A 16870-nucleotide genomic window follows, 5' to 3' on the forward strand; every position below is an offset into this window, starting at 1 on the left:
CCCCGCCGCCGCCGCCGCCGCTCCTCAGCCGCCGCCGCCGCCGCCGCCTCGCGCCGCCGGCCCCGCCCTGCCGCCTGCCTCGCGCCGCCCAATCGGCAACCGCCCCGCGCGCGCGCGCCGCCCAACCGGCGGCCCGGCTTTTATCCCCGCCCGCGCGCCGCGCCCTCGCGCCCGGCCCCGATTGGGCCTCGCCCACCCCCGCGCTCCCATTGGCCCGCGGGGTTCGTCCCCGGCCGTTGTGCGGCGGGCCGCGCACGCCGCCTGCCGGCCCACGTGGGGCCAGGGGGTGCGACGCTGGCCCCAGCGCGGGGCGTGGGGGGAGGCGCCCCGCGGCTCGGGCCGGCATATATTTGCATACTGATGAGGCTATTTGCATATAATCGGCTCGCGAGCCCTCTGGTTGGGTGTTTTGCATCTGGTTGCGTCGAGGTCCCGTTCCTACAGGTGCATATATTTACATATTTTACATCTATTTGCATAGTCTATTTGCATATATTGACAGGTGTTTGCACACTCTAGCTGCATATCTCACATATATTTACATATGTTTGCATCGTCTATTTGCATGTCTTACATATATTTTCATAATCTAGGCGCACCGTTTACATATATTTGCATATGTTTGCATATATTTGCATGGTGCATACCATTCCTCCTGGGGGGTGGTCATTATTTGCATATAGTTTTGCTGTGGGATCTGGTCCTCTATGTGCCTGTATTTGCATATATTTGCATTGCGAGCTCTGTACCTCTAGTTGTATATTTTTGCCCTGATTCCTTATTCCTCTATTTGCATGGCTGGCTCTATTCACCTCTATTTCCATAACGTTGCCTGTTTTGCATAAATTTGCATGTATTTGCATACGTTTGGTGCCACTCCTTTATCACGTCTAGTCGCATGCTTCTGCTCGCTCTAGGTCCACGTGCGTGTATTTGCATTTATTTGCATAGAAGTCCCCATTGGCTTAATCCCCTGCGCGCATTTATTTGCAAATGGTTTCATTGTTGGGTCACATTCCTCCATGGGCACGTATTAGCATATTCCTGGAACCGTTTCCAAATCATTGCATACCCGCTCCATTTCTGCCTTGCCCTTCCCCATCCGTATATTAGCATAGATAGCATATATTTGCATATATTTTCATCAGCGGTGTTATCCCTCCACAAACATACATTTGCAGACTTTGCATCTATTTGTGTATGGTCCATTACATTTGCATATAATGTAATTGCCGGCTTTATCCCGGTGAGTGCATACATTTATTTGCATGTATTATCCTATGTATTGTTCTGCTATGAATGATGGTCATCTGGTTTGACCTCTCAAGACGGCGTCCTGATTTGCAAACTGCCCGTGCCGGAAAATTCATCACAGATCTTGGCAAAGGCTTTAATTAAAAAACTGCATCTTATTTCCAGGCTGAGTTTGTCTAGCTTCAACTTCCAGTCACTGGCTCACGGTAGACCCTTAATCAGCGCCACTGATGTGCATAGTCGAGTATTCATTGTAATTGTGTTTGGTTGTCAGCATTTCTGTGGCAATGGCATGAAACGATACTCCAGGCTGGCCACAGTGTGCCGATATTTGCAAATGCGAGGCTCGGCGTAGCTTCGCTTTGGACACTTGTGTCAGAGGTATTATTTGTGTGCTTCAAATTAAGTGTGTGTTTATGTGTTGGCAGGTGTTAACAGCAGCTGCTCCCCACCCCAGAAGTGGCTGCATCTCAGCAGGGGGTGAGGGATCCCTGAATAAATATCTGTGCCACCCTAGAGGTGGGGACATCTCAGCAGCGGGTGAGTGATGCCTGAATAAACAGCGGTGCCAATCCAGAGGTGGCTGCATCTCAGCGCCGGGCAAGGTATCCCTGTATAAACAGCCAGCCCACCACAGAGCTGGCTGCCCCTCAGCATTGGGCCATAGATCCCCGTATCAATAGCTGTCTCCCCCCCAGAGCTGGCTGCATCTCAGTGTTGGGCCATAGATCCCCCTATCAATAGCTGTCTCCCCCCCAGAGCTGGCTGCATCTCAGCATTGGGCCATAGATCCCCGTATCAATAGCTGTCTCCCCCCAGAGCTGGCTGCCCCATAGCGTTGGTCATAGATCCCCGTATCAATAGCTGTCTCCCCCCAGAGCTGGCTGCATGTCAGCGTTGGGTCATAGATCCCCGTATCAATAGCTGTCTCCCCCCAGAGCTGGCTGCCTCATAGCGTTGGTCATAGATCCCCGTATCAATAGCTGTCTCCCCCCAGAGCTGGCTGCCTCATAGCGTTGGGCCATAGATCCCCGTATCAATAGCTGTCTCCCCCCCAGAGCTGGCTGCCCCTCAGCGTTGGGTGATAGATCCCCTATCAATAGCTATCTCCCCCCCAGAGCTGGCTGCCTCATAGCGTTGGTCATAGATCCCCGTATCAATAGCTGTCTCCCCCCAGAGCTGGCTGCCCCATAGCATTGGTCATAGATCCCCGTATCAATAGCTGTCTCCCCCCAGAGCTGGCTGCCCCTCAGCGTTGGGTGATAGATCCCCGTATCAATAGCTGTCTCCCCCCAGAGCTGGCTGCCCCTCAGCGTTGGGCCATAGATCCCCGTATCAATAGCTGTTTCCGACCCAGAGCTGGCTGCCCCTCAGCATTGGTCATAGATTCCATATCAATAGCTGTCTCCGCCCCAGAGCTGGCTGCCCCTCAGCGTTGGGTGATAGATCCCCTATCAATAGCTATCTCCCCCCCAGAGCTGGCTGCCCCATAGCGTTGGGTGATAGATCCCCTATCAATAGCTATCTCCCCCCCAGAGCTGGCTGCCCCATAGCATTGGTCATAGATCCCCGTATCAATAGCTGTCTCCGCCCCAGAGCTGGCTGCATCTCAGCGTTGGTCATAGATCCCGTATCAATAGCTGTCTCCCCCCAGAGCTGGCTGCATCTCAGCGTTGGTCATAGATCCCCGTATCAATAGCTGTCTCCCCCCCAGAGCTGGCTGCCCCTCAGCATTGGTCATAGATTCCATATCAATAGCTGTCTCCGCCCCAGAGCTGGCTGCCCCATAGCGTTGGTCATAGATCCCCGTATCAATAGCTGTCTCCCCCCCAGAGCTGGCTGCATCTCAGCGTTGGGTCGTAGATCCCCTATCAATAGCGGTCTCCCCCCAGAGCTGGCTGCCCCTCAGCGTTGGGTCGTAGATCCCCGTATCAATAGCTGTCTCCGCCCCAGAGCTGGCTGCATCTCAGCATTGGTCATAGATTCCATATCAATAGCTATCTCCCCCCCAGAGCTGGCTGCCCCATAGCGTTGGTCATAGATCCCCGTATCAATAGCTGTCTCCCCCCTAGAGCTGGCTGCATCTCAGCGTTGGGCCATAGATCCCCGTATCAATAGCTGTCTCCGGCCCAGAGCTGGCTGCCCCATAGCGTTGGTCATAGATTCCATATCAATAGCTGTCTCCGCCCCAGAGCTGGCTGCCCCATAGCGTTGGGTGATAGATCCCCTATCAATAGCTGTCTCCCTCCTAGAGCTGGCTGCATCTCAGCGTTGGTCATAGATCCCGTATCAATAGCTGTCTCCCCCCTAGAGCTGGCTGCCCCTCAGCGTTGGGTGATAGATCCCCTATCAATAGCTATCTCCCCCCCAGAGCTGGCTGCCCCATAGCGTTGGTCATAGATCCCCGTATCAATAGCTGTCTCCCCCCCCAGAGCTGGCTGCATCTCAGCAGCAGATGCGGGATCTCTGCAGGTTATATCCAACAGATTTCATCCTGTGACATCTGTCACCCACTCATCCATCCGCAAAGATGGTCTTTTACTGTACCCCCCCCCATTGTTCTTCATCTGTTTTAGATTACTAACCATTTGGGACACAGGGACAGACTGTATCTTCGCATGTGTTTGCACAGCACAATGCAGGGCGCTCGGGTATTGTAAAGACGAAATCATCTTAATAATTCCCCCTGTGCTAAAATGCAGCTGCTTCTGGGCTGGGGCACAACAGCTGCATATATAGGGGGCCTGCCAGAGGCCGCCGCCTCTGGGGCGGGGCAGCTGTTCGTAAAAAGATCTTTTGTGCGGCCCTGAGATGCAGCCACCTCTGGGGCGGGGCAGCTGTTCGTAAAAAGATCTTTTGTGCGGCCCTGAGATGCAGCCACCTCTGGGGCGGGGCAGCTGTTTGTTTAACAGCCCGCAACAACAGTTTTGGAAAGGGAGCGGAAGGGCCACGGCCCTCGCTTGTTCCCAATCCTCGCTCGCTCGCTTTTGCTCCAGGCAGCAGGTGCGCTGATCCTTTTGCCAAGTCACAACATCTAGGCAGATCAAAATCCAGCCCGGCTTCCTTTAATCATTGACAAAGGAGGTTGTGTTGCTGTGTGGGTGCACAGCTGGACTTGAAACCCTTCGCCGCCCCTTTCCACCTGCCTTCCGTCTCTCTCACACAGATCCTCTCCAGCAGGGGGCTCCGCACACACACACACACACACACACACACACAGATCCTCTCCAGTAGGGGGCTCCGCACACACACACACACACACACACACACACACACAGATCCTCTCCAGCAGGGGGCTCCACACACACACACACACACACACTGATCCTCTCCAGCAGGGGGCTCCGCGCACACACACACACACAGATCCTCTCCAGCAGGGGGCTCCGCACACACACACACACACACACAGATCCTCTCCAGCAGGGGGCTCCGCACACACACAACCACACACACACACACACACTGATCCTCTCCAGCAGGGGGCTCTGCACACACACACACACACACACACACTGATCCTCTCCAGCAGGGGGCTCCGCACACACACAACCACACACACACACACACACTGATCCTCTCCAGCAGGGGGCTCCGCACACACACACACACACACACACACAGATCCTCTCCAGCAGGGGGCTCCACACACACACACACACACACACACACACACACACACACAGATCCTCTCCAGCAGGGGGCTCCGCACACACACACACACACACACACACACACACACAGATCCTCTCCAGCAGGGGGCTCCACACACACACACACACACACACTGATCCTCTCCAGCAGGGGGCTCCGCACACACACACACACACACACACACACACACAGATCCTCTCCAGCAGGGGGCTCCGCACACACACAACCACACACACACACACACAGATCCTCTCCAGCAGGGGGCTCCGCACACACACAACCACACACACACACACACTGATCCTCTCCAGCAGGGGGCTCTGCACACACACACACACACACACACACTGATCCTCTCCAGCAGGGGGCACCGCACACACACACACACTGATCCTCTCCAGCAGGGGGCTCCACACACACACACACACACACACACACTGATCCTCTCCAGCAGGGGGCTCCGCACACACACACACACACACACACACTGATCCTCTCCAGCAGGGGGCTCCACACACACACACAGATCCTCTCCAGCAGGGGGCACCGCACACACACACACACACACACACACACACACAGATCCTCTCCAGCAGGGGGCTCCGCACACACACAACCACACACACACACACACTGATCCTCTCCAGCAGGGGGCTCTGCACACACACACACACACACACACACTGATCCTCTCCAGCAGGGGGCACCGCACACACACACACACTGATCCTCTCCAGCAGGGGGCTCCACACACACACACACACACACACACACTGATCCTCTCCAGCAGGGGGCTCCGCACACACACACACACACACACACACTGATCCTCTCCAGCAGGGGGCACCGCACACACACACACACACACACTGATCCTCTCCAGCAGGGGGCTCCACACACACACACACACACACACACACAGATCCTCTTCAGCAGGGGGCACCGCACACACACACACACACACACAGATCCTCTCCAGCAGGGGGCTCCGCACACACACAACCACACACACACACACACTGATCCTCTCCAGCAGGGGGCTCTGCACACACACACACACACACACACACTGATCCTCTCCAGCAGGGGGCACCGCACACACACACACACACACTGATCCTCTCCAGCAGGGGGCTCCAGACACACACACACACACACACACACACAGATCCTCTCCAGCAGGGGGCACCGCACACACACACACACACACACACACAGATCCTCTCCAGTAGGGGGCTCCGCACACACACAACCACACACACACACACACTGATCCTCTCCAGCAGGGGGCTCCGCACACACACAACCACACACACACACACACTGATCCTCTCCAGCAGGGGGCTCTGCACACACACACACACACACACACACACTGATCCTCTCCAGCAGGGGGCACCGCACACACACACACACTGATCCTCTCCAGCAGGGGGCTCCACACACAGACACACACACACACACACACTGATCCTCTCCAGCAGGGGGCTCCGCACACACACACACACACACACACACTGATCCTCTCCAGCAGGGGGCACCGCACACACACACACACACACACACACACTGATCCTCTCCAGCAGGGGGCTCCACACACACACACACACAGATCCTCTTCAGCAGGGGGCACCGCACACACACACACACACACACACACAGATCCTCTCCAGCAGGGGGCTCCGCACACACACAACCACACACACACACACACTGATCCTCTCCAGCAGGGGGCACCGCACACACACACACACACACACACACACTGATCCTCTCCAGCAGGGGGCTCCAGACACACACACACACACACACACACACAGATCCTCTCCAGCAGGGGGCACCGCACACACACACACACACACACACACACACAGATCCTCTCCAGTAGGGGGCTCCGCACACACACAACCACACACACACACACACTGATCCTCTCCAGCAGGGGGCTCCGCACACACACAACCACACACACACACACACTGATCCTCTCCAGCAGGGGGCTCTGCACACACACACACACACACACACACTGATCCTCTCCAGCAGGGGGCACCGCACACACACACACACACTGATCCTCTCCAGCAGGGGGCTCCACACACACACACACACACACACACACACACAGACACTGATCCTCTCCAGCAGGGGGCTCCGCGCACACACACACACACACTCACACTCACACACTGATTCTCTCCGGCAGGGGGCTCCGCACACACACACACACTCACACACACTCACACACACACACAGGGGGCGGAGGGTCGCTAACCCTCCAGGATCGGCCTGGGGAATCTCAAGGGCCTGAAGATGAATCTTGAATTCGAGATGTCGCGGGATGCAACCACCGGCCAAGGACGACCCTACCGTGGGGGACAGGCAGGGGAGTGTCCCCCGTGGAGGACAGCGGGGGGGGGGGGCTGGGATGGGGTGACCCTGGGTGGGCTCAGTGGGGGAGCAAGGAGCGGGGTGAGCCAGGGGGACAACACAAGGGGGGCAATGGAGGAAGGTGACTTTGAGGGGGGCAGCATGTGGGGAGGGGTGTGACCCCTTGGGGGGGGCAGCACATGTGGAGGCAGGGAGGGGGTAACCCCATGGGAGGAGGGGGTGACTCGGGGGGGAACAGAGACCCGATGGAGGTAGGGGTGATCCCGTGGGGGGGGCGATCCAGGGGGGCAGGGAGGGGGTGACTTCATGGGGGGAGGGATGACCCTGTGGCGGAGGGGCTGATCCCGGGGAGAGGGTGACCCCGTGTGGGGGATGATCCCAGGAGGAAGGGGGAGCCCTTGGGGAAGGAAGGGGGTGACACTGTGGGGCAGCAGTGATCCAGGGGGCAGGATGGGGGTTACTCTGTGGGGGGGGGGTGATCCGGGGAGGGAGTGACTCTGTGGGGGGAGGGGTAACCCTGGGGGTTGACTCGGTGCGGGGAGTGGTGAGCCCGTGGGGGAGAGTATGATATTGGGAGGGCGGGAAGGGGTGACCACGTGGGGGGAGGGGGAGCCCTTGGGGAAGGAAGAGGTGACCTCGTGGGGGAGGGGCTGATCCCGGGGGGGCGGGGAGTGGATGATTCCGTGGGGGGAGGGGTGACCCCGTGGGGGAGGGGGCTGATCCCGGGGGGGCGGGGAGTGGATGATTCCGTGGGGGGAGGGGTGACCCCGTGGGGGAGGGGCTGATCCCGGGGGGGGTGGGGAGTGGGTGACGCCGTGGGGGGAGGGGTGACCCCGTGGGGGAGGGACTGATCCCGGGGGGGGTGGGGAGTGGGTGACGCCGTGGGGGGAGGGGTGACCCCGTGGGGGAGGGGCTGATCCCGGGGGGGGTGGGGAGTGGGTGACGCCGTGGGGGGAGGGGTGACCCCGTGGGGGAGGGGCTGATCCCGAGCGGGGGCGGGGAGTGGGTGACGCCGTGGGGGGAGGGGTGACCCCGTGGGGGAGGGGGCTGATCCCGGGGGGGGCGGGGAGTGGGTGACGCCGTGGGGGGAGGGGTGACCGCGTGGGGGAGGGGGCTGATCCCGGGGGGGGCGGGGAGTGGGTGACGCCGTGGGGGGAGGGGTGACCCCGTGGGGGAGGGGCTGATCCCGGGGGGGGTGGGGAGTGGGTGACGCCGTGGGGGGAGGGGTGACCCCGTGGGGGAGGGGCTGATCCCGGGGGGGGGCGGGGAGGGGTTGTTAAACACCCCCAATCCTTGGGGATGATTGGTCATATTTTTATTATTATATTAGCCTAATTAATATTAATTACTTTGCATAAATTTGCATCTGTAAGGACGGAAGAGGCGCAATTTGACGGTTGCTATGGTAACCATGGCGGCCACCCGGCTTCCGAGATGGCGGCCCTGCTCCCAGCGGAGGGACACTCTCTCCTCCCGGCTCCCGCTCTATGGTTCTCCCAACGGGTTGAAAGAGGGCAGGCCGGAGGGGCGGTTAGAAGTGCGCATGCGTGCAGTGGAGATTGGTTCGCGTGGAGAATGGCACGCATGCTCAGTAGGGAACCCAGCGCGGTGGAAGGGCACGTGGGCACCCTGTAATAATGAATGGAGACGGGGGGGGCTCCTGCGCGCATGCGCATCGGACCATTTGCGGCGAGCAATGAGGCAGGCGTTTTTCGGATGCGCATGCGCCTTGTATGGGTACCAGGATGGAACGAGGCAAGGTGCCTTGTGTACGCATGCGCATGGCACCGGTATGTGGGCAGGGGCCGGCTGCGAGGCGGGTTTGGTCCCGCCTCTGCGCACGCGCGCTGTCGGCATGGCGTGTGGGGTGGCCGGGCAGAGCTCCCGCGACTTGGCCGGCGTGTGGGGAGGGGTGGGGCCTTGCCGCTCTCGCACGTCCCTTTCCCAAGCGCGCCTGCGCCGCGATGGCCGCCGGGCCGGCGTGCCGGAGCTGCGCAGGCGCGGCGCCCCCTCGCGCAGGCGCGCTGCGGCGTGGGCGTCCCCCCTCGCGCCGCTGTCAGGCGGGGGGCCGCCTCGTTTGGGTGTGGGGAAGCATAAGTGCGCGTGCGCACTGCGGGCTGGGTTGCAGCAGCAGCAGCAGGCAGGCAGGCAGGCAGAGCCAAGCGGCGGCGGCAGCGGCGGTTGAGCTCGCGGTCGGGTGAGTGCGCGCGCGCGTGCGTGCGCGGCCGGCTGGCCCGTGCGCACGGGAGCGAGGCCGAGTGGCGGTTGGGCGGCCCCCCTCCCCCTCCCCCTCGTCGCGCGAGCGCGGCCAGGCCGCGCCGCCCCGCCCCTCCCCCCCCGGCCCCACACCGCGTGGAGAGGCCTGGCTGAGGGGAGGGGGTTGGGGTTGGGCCCGGGGGGGCCCTAAGAGGGGGGGGAGGGAGGCCTGGGGGTGGTATGGCCGTCCCCTCAGGGCTAGTGGGGGGGCTGGGGGTCCCCTCAGGGCTAGAGGGGGGCTAGGGGACCCCAACCCCGCCCCTAAGGGCTGTGGGGACTGGCGGGGTCCCCTAAGGGCTGGGGAGGAGCCCTTAGGGGACCCCAACCTTACCTCTAAGGCCTATGGGGGCTGGGGGGGTCCCCTAAGGGCTAGGGAGGCTATGGGGGTTGGGGGGGTCCCCTCAGGGATAGAGGGGGGCTAGGGGACCCCAACCCTGCCCCTAAGGGCTAGAGCAGGGTTGGGGTGGGCTGAGGAGCAGGGGGGTCCCCAAAGTGCTAGGGGGCAGGCTGAGGGGTCCCCAAAGTGCTGGGGAGGGGGTTGGGGCAGGCTAGAGGGGGACTCCTGGGGGGGCTGGGGTCCCCCAAGGGCTTGGGGGTCCCGTAAGGGCTGGGATCTGAGGGGGGCTTGCCTACCCCCTGGAGGGGAAGGAACCATGGAGGGGGAGTTTGAGTTCTCCTGGGAAGTTGGGGGGGGGGGGGGTCTTGCTGTGGGGGATGGGAAGGTGGGCCTCCTTGAAAGGGAAGGAGTAGCTGTGATCTAGTTGGTGGTCCTTGGTTCCTCCTGATGGGGGGGGGGGGGGGAGAAGGGGAGTTAAGGGTTTGGGCACCTCCGAGGGGGTGAGGGGGGGACTTGGGTCCTCGTAAGAGAAGGAGTTGGGGGGGTGGCCTTGGGTCCACTTGTAGAGGTGGATGGGGTCTGGTGGGGTCCCCCTGGGAACCAGGGAGAGGGGAGGGAGGAATGAGATCAGGTTAGCTGTGGGGGGAGGAGGCCCTTGGATTTCCTGACAGAGGGTTAGCTAAGGGGGCCCCTTATGGGGGCAGAGTGGGGAGGGGATGAGGAAGGGGGGGTTTGGGTCTCCTTAGAGTGGGGAGCAGAGGGGAGGGGTTGGTTCTCAATCATTTTAATTTCCTCCAGAGCAAGGCATAAAGGGGGTGAGGGGGACCGTGGGTTGCCCTAGAGTGAAGAGGATTTGGGGGAGGGTCCCCTTAGCAGGGTGGGGGATTGTAGTGATCTCTGTGGTTTTCCCCTATAGGATAGAGGGGTTTGGGGTGTGGGGGATTCCCCCTAGGGAGTGGGATGGGAGGAAGGAGAGTTGGGGGGGGCTGGCTGTGGGGATTGAGCAGGCCATCTCCCAGGGAGGTGTCAGGGTGTGGGGGGAATCCCTCTTGGGGTCACACCTCCTCCCCATGGACGATCCGCTGCCTCTGGGGGGAAGAACTGGGGTTCAGGGACTGGGGTCAGGACTATGAGGTGAAGGGAACTGATGAGGGGATAGATGGGGGAGACGCTCGCCTCCCTCTTTAAAGGAAGATCTCCACCTTTCCCCCCAAAAATGCGTCTGGAGAGCCTTCCTTTCACTGAAATTGGGCGGGGGAAAGGCGTCACTGCTGGTGGCTGGGCATTGCTTAAGAGACCCCCCCAGCCCCATGCTGTGGGTAGAGAAAATGGGGGTGACTGGTGCCTGGATCTGCACCGTGTCTTAGACCCCTTTCTTGAGGGGAGTCATTGCTCCCTTCAGTGTTGGGGTGGGGGGCTCTAGGGGTTGGAGGCCTGTTGTAAGGAGTATGATGTGGTTGGGGGGGGGGTGCAAAAGGCCTCTAGAGTGAGGTAGGGCAGGGAAACTGAGGCAGTCCGGAATCTGCAGCAGGGTTTTGGGGCTATAGATTCCAGGTGGCTTGGGGGGTGCAAGGGGGGCCTCTACCATGGCCTAGGAGGGTTTTTAGAGGGAGATCAAGGCAGCGCTTTCCAGCACAGGGTCGGGGGGTGCCCTCCCTTGGTGCCAAAGTGGCCCTTGTAATAATTCCCAGGATTTGGGGGGCAGGAAGGCAAGTGGGGGCAGAGAAGTGATGGATGAGTGGCATTGGGTACGCAGGGGGCAGCCGACCTCGACTGCGGGGAGCTGGGGCTCGGGCCGGGTTACAGCTGCAGCAGCCACCGAATGACGCATGGGGCAGAGCCGTGGGGCAGGGAGGGCCCTGGCTCCGCATGGGGCGTGTGTGGGAGGGAGCTGCCGGGCCACCGAGCCGGCCTGGTTCCTTCCCCAGCGCTCGGGGCAGGAACTTTTTTCAGCTGCTGGAGTTTCCCCCCCCCCCCGCCCCCCACAGCTGCAGACGGAAGCACGTGTGTGGAGCTGCGCGGCTGTCACCCGGCGTGAGCTATGGGGAGCAGTTGTGCTGATCAGTTACGGGGCGGGCGTGGGGGGGGGCGAGTTGAAAACCGCTGGGCCTGTGGGCCTTGTTTGCCGGTCATTACACCGACACACACAAGCCGGTCCCCTGCGATGGTGACGATCCGCTGCCTCCGGGAACCGTTCACCCTGGGGTCTTGGCCCCGCTCCCTGCAGCCTGCCTCAGGCTCCCCCCGGGGCGGGAGAAAGAGCCCCCGCCCCGTGGCTAGCGGGCCCTGCAGGGCGCTTGCCTGCTCTCGCCTTTTCTGGCGTGTCACGGCGCTTGGCAAGCAGACCTGGCCGCCTTGCTCTGCTATGGTTGAACCTAGGTCAGTGATGAGTCATCTGGTCCTCGCCCCCACGCTGGGGGGGGGCAGGAGAGAAATCCAGGGCTGCTACCCATGCCCTGACTTGCTTTTGGGGGGGGATCTCTGAGAAGGGGGAGTTGGGAGCAGAGCTGGAGAACAGGTGCTGGGACTCGCCTCGAATGGGGGTGCCAGGATGCCTGGGTTCTCCGAATCGGCCCTTCATGGGTGGGGGGGGTTTATCGCTCCATCCTAGAGGGGCAGATGGATGCCGTTAGCCCCGCAGTGGGGCAATGGGGAAGTGATTCTCCCAGCTTGCACATAACCCAATGGCAGAACCAGGGATGGAACCCAGGAGTCCTGGCTCCCAGCCCCCGGCTCTAACCACTAGACCCCACTCCCCTCCTGAAGGAGGAAGGGCTGTGAAGCAGGACTCCTGGGTTCCTCCCCGCCCCAGCTATGCCACAGATGTGCCCGAGTGCCCCCTCTGCAGGCTGGCTCCTCCCTGTCTGCCCTGTGCCTGGGGCTCGCTGGGGGAGGGGAAATCCCGTGGGGCAGAGGTGACTCTGCTGGAGAGATTTCCCCAGCTGCCACGTGTGCTGCCCCCGGCCCCGTCCCTTCAGCTTCCTAATGCAAATACAGGACACTCGGCCTGGGAAGGGGTCCTCCCGGGAAGGGGGGACGTGGGCTAACGGGCACCCAGCCCTGCTGGCCAGGAGGGGGGAGCCGCTACGCGCACTGTGGGGGAGAGTTGGGAGCCCAGGTGGTTACTTAACCCAAATCCCTCTAAACCGGTGCTGCTCTGGACTCCAGTGTGTTAGCCCCCTGCTAGCCCGGCCCTGGGCTCCCTCACTCCTGACCCGCAGCCCCCTGCTAGCCCGGCCCTGCCCCAGCCCGGCCGGTGCCCCTCACTCCCGCCCCAGCCTGGCCAGTGCCCCCTCATTTCTGACCCACAGCCCCCTGCTAGCCCAGCCCCAGCCTGGCCGGTGCCCCTCACTCCCGACCTGCAGCCCCCTGCTAGCCTGGCCGGTGCCCCTCACTCCCGACCCGCAGCCCTCCGCTAGCCCGGCCCTGCCGTAGCCTGGCCAGTGCCCCTCACTCCTGACCCGCAGCCCCCTGCTAGCCTAGCCCAGCCCCGCCCCAGCCTGGCTCCCTCCTGTCCCCCAGCTGGCTGCTGCCTCTCCCCAGAGCTGGTGGCAGCCAGGTGCTCTGGCCCCTCGTGGGGAATGTGCCTGGGTTGCCCTACACTTGGTGGGCTCGCGATGCCAGGCCACCCTCCCCATATCTCTAGGGCTGGGCCTGTCTCCTCTGTATTCTCCTGTCTCTGAGGTCATGGCGGGATCGGGGGCACAGAGAGGAGGGTCTGAAACCAGGTAGGGCCAGGGTGAGGGATGGGGGGCTGGATCTGGGGGGGGCTGTAGGTTGCCCCTTGCCTGGGGTGGGGGCTGATCATTGATCAAGCGTTGGACTGGGCCTCGGAGCTGCAGGCCCTGGGTGCGTTGTTCTACCCCCTCCCTCTAGATGCTCTAGGACAGGGACTCTCTCTTGTTGTGGGGCTGGGCAGCACTTACTGGGGTGTGGGGGAGGGCAGAGGGGTCTGCGTAATCCCTGGTGTGATTTGGTGGGGGCAGGTCTTGGGGGGGAAGGGGAGGGTTGTGTAGCCCCTGGTGTGGTGAGCGGCCCAGATCTCAGGGTGGAGGGGGTCTGCCTAAGCCTTGGTGTGGGGGGGGGGGTGGGACCCAGATCTTGGTAAGGCAGGGTATGTGTAGTCCCTGGTGTGGTGGGGGGCCCAGATCTTGGCGTGGAGGGGTCTGCAGAAGCCCTGGTGACGGGGGGGCCCAGATTTCAGGGGTGTCTGTGTGTGTATGGTGTCTGCATAAGCCCTGGTGTGACGGGGTGCGGCCTGTGTAAGCCCTGGTGTGATGGGGTGGGCCCCAGATTTTGGGGGCAGGGGTCTGTAAGCCCTGGTTTGATGGGGGCAGGGGTCTCCGGGTGTTACTGTAACCTGCCTGCTCTCACCCCCCTCCTCTCCCCCCCCCCTTAGTTCCTCTAACGCCCGATCACCATGGCCGATGACCTGGACTTCGAGACCGGCGATGCCGGGGCCTCCGCCACCTTCCCCATGCAGTGCTCGGCCCTCCGCAAAAACGGGTTCGTGGTGCTCAAGGGGCGCCCCTGCAAGATCGTCGAGATGTCCACCTCCAAGACCGGCAAGCACGGCCACGCCAAGGTATGGGGCTCTGCCCGCCCTGCCCTGCGCCCGCTCGCTGGGGGAGAGCTGTGTGCCCCGGCACCATGGGTTGCCCGCAGATCTCGGGGTAGGACCCTCCCGGTGGGGCGGCTGATGCCCAGCCCCCAGGGTGACTCTGTCCTGGCTCCCCCCAGGTGCACCTGGTTGGCATCGACATCTTCACCGGGAAGAAATACGAAGATATCTGCCCTTCCACCCACAACATGGATGTGCCCAACATCAAGAGAAACGACTTCCAGGTAAGGGGAGGTGCCCGCGGACTAATGAAGATCTGGGGCGCTCCCGTCAGTTTCGCCGAACCCCTTCCCAGAGGTGGCGTTTGCTGGGCCTGGCTAAGGGGCCCCCCTCTTGCCTTGCAGCTGATCGGGATCCAGGACGGGTACCTGTCCCTCCTCCAGGACAGCGGGGACGTGCGGGAGGACCTGCGTCTGCCCGAGGGGGACCTGGGCAAAGAGATCGAGCAGAAATACGACTGCGGAGAAGAGATCCTGGTAAGGGGGGGGGCGGGGGGAGCAGGTAAGGGGGCAATGCTGGTGGCCCCCCCAGATCAAAGGGGCAGGGGATTAACACCCCTTTGCTGTCCAGTGTGGCTCAATCTCACCAGTGGGCTCCGGCTCTCGGCAAACTCAGGCAGCTCTGAGTGATGAGCTCGGGCTCAGCTGTGACCCCTGTTACCATAATACCCGGGTCCCCTGGCGGCAGATCTCAAAGCACCTCACAGAGATGGGGAAACTGAGGCCCGGAGGGGAGGGTGGTGACTTGCCAAGGGTAACCCCACCAGCTGGGACTCGAATCCAGGGCCCTGTTTGCTCCAGAAGCATCTAGAGGCTGCCCCCCCCCACCCCAGGAAGGGAGCTGGGGGGGGGGCAGGATCTTCTGGAGCATGGCCCCCTAACCCCTCTCCTCCCCCCAGATCACTGTGCTGTCCGCAATGACCGAGGAAGCTGCTGTCGCCATCAAAGCCATGGCTAAATAAAGGAACCACAGGTGGGTGCTGGGGGGGTGGGGGCATGGGGGGGGGCATGGAACGGACATGGGGGGCGGGGAACCTGGACCTCCAGAGCCAAAGGCACTGGCCACTTGTGGGCCTTGCTAGCCAAGCTTGGGGCAGGCCTGCCAGCCTCTGCAGGGCCCAGCTGCTGGGGGGGGTGTGGTGGGGGGGAGGCAGTGGCCCCCCCGTAATTGCTCCTTCCTTTTTCCAGGGCGGCGACAGCAACTTTTACTACAAACCAGAGAATTGCAACCCCCCCAAAACCGGCTCCATGTGGCTCAGCCCCCCCAGATCTCAGCCCCCCCATGAAACTCCCTAGCCCCTGCCCCCGGGGAATTAAAACGAAGGAACAAAAATCCTTTTAATTTGGTCTTTTTGTTGGTTCTGGAAGCTGATTCTCCCCCCTGCCCTCCTGGGGGGGGGTTGTTTTTGGCTCCCCCTTTTTCCCCCCTGCTCCTCCCCTGGGGTGCTTGGAACACTACATCGGTGTGAGGAAGGGGGGGATTATTTAAAGGGGGGGTTGAGAGAAATTGACAGAAGTGGGGTGGGAAGCCTCCCTAAGCATTTTTTTAATGTCCTCCCAAACCCTGCAGAGGGTGGGGTCCCCAAAACCTGGCCATTGTGGATCTCAAACCAAGAACCCCCCCAAAGTCCCTGCAGATCTCAGGTCCCCCCAAATCTAAGATCCCTTTGAAAAATGGGTGGGGGGGTGCCCCAAACCCAGGAGTTCTTGGGTCCTTTTGAAAATGGAATCTCAGCCCCCTCCCCCTGCAGGCCAACACCCCCCCCCCCAGCCCCCCTTTTTAGCCTCTCCTAGGGCAAAAAGGCTAGTGAGTGACTGGGGTGGGGTGAGGGCGCAGCATCCTGCTGCCTCCTCATTGGTCGAGGTGACCTGAGCTGTCTGCTTCCTGTTGTCTCTCCCCCCAGCTGTGGGGCAGCTGTTGCCAGGGGTGATGCCCCCATTCTGGCCCCACCCCCCCTAAAAGGGCACCTGTCTGCCCTGCTGTTTGGAGGACGGGGCCCACCTGGCTGAGGGGCGTAGCTGCTCCCCTTCCCTACTGCTGCGCGGGACCCAGGGGTGTACCCAGCACCCCCCTGGTCGCCTCCCTGCTGGAGCTCTCGGGGTGGGGGCAAAGGGGGGGTGTCCTGGGTCACCCACTAGCCCCCCTTCTCTTGCCCCCTTCTCCAGGTTCATCTCTCCCCCCGCCCTGCTGTCAAGGGGTCAGCACCCGCCCCCCACACATTTGTTAATCAGCCTCAATAAAAGTTTAATACGAAGCTCTGGGGTCGTGTCTCCTGCTGTGTCCGGTTCTGGGGGGGAGCGAGTGGGGAACCCCACTGTCTCCCTCTCTTCCCCATCCCCCACCTGGGGTGTTCATTT

At 61.6% G+C, this 16870-nt stretch overlaps 1 protein-coding gene across 1 annotated transcript; it reads left to right on the top strand.

The window, feature by feature from the left end:
- Positions 1–9386: 9386 nt before the first annotated feature.
- Positions 9387–16767, top strand: EIF5A (eukaryotic translation initiation factor 5A). The gene is made up of 6 exons (XM_048833957.2): positions 9387–9496; positions 14292–14477; positions 14633–14737; positions 14858–14989; positions 15412–15485; positions 15701–16767. Exons 2-5 carry the CDS (start codon positions 14313–14315, stop codon positions 15472–15474), a joined length of 465 nt encoding a protein of 154 aa, XP_048689914.1. The 5' UTR covers positions 9387–9496; positions 14292–14312; the 3' UTR covers positions 15475–15485; positions 15701–16767.
- The last annotated feature ends 103 nt before the right edge of the window (positions 16768–16870 follow it).

This window comes from Caretta caretta, chromosome 28, assembly GCF_965140235.1.
Source record: "Caretta caretta isolate rCarCar2 chromosome 28, rCarCar1.hap1, whole genome shotgun sequence".
NCBI classification, from domain to species: domain Eukaryota; kingdom Metazoa; phylum Chordata; order Testudines; family Cheloniidae; genus Caretta; species Caretta caretta.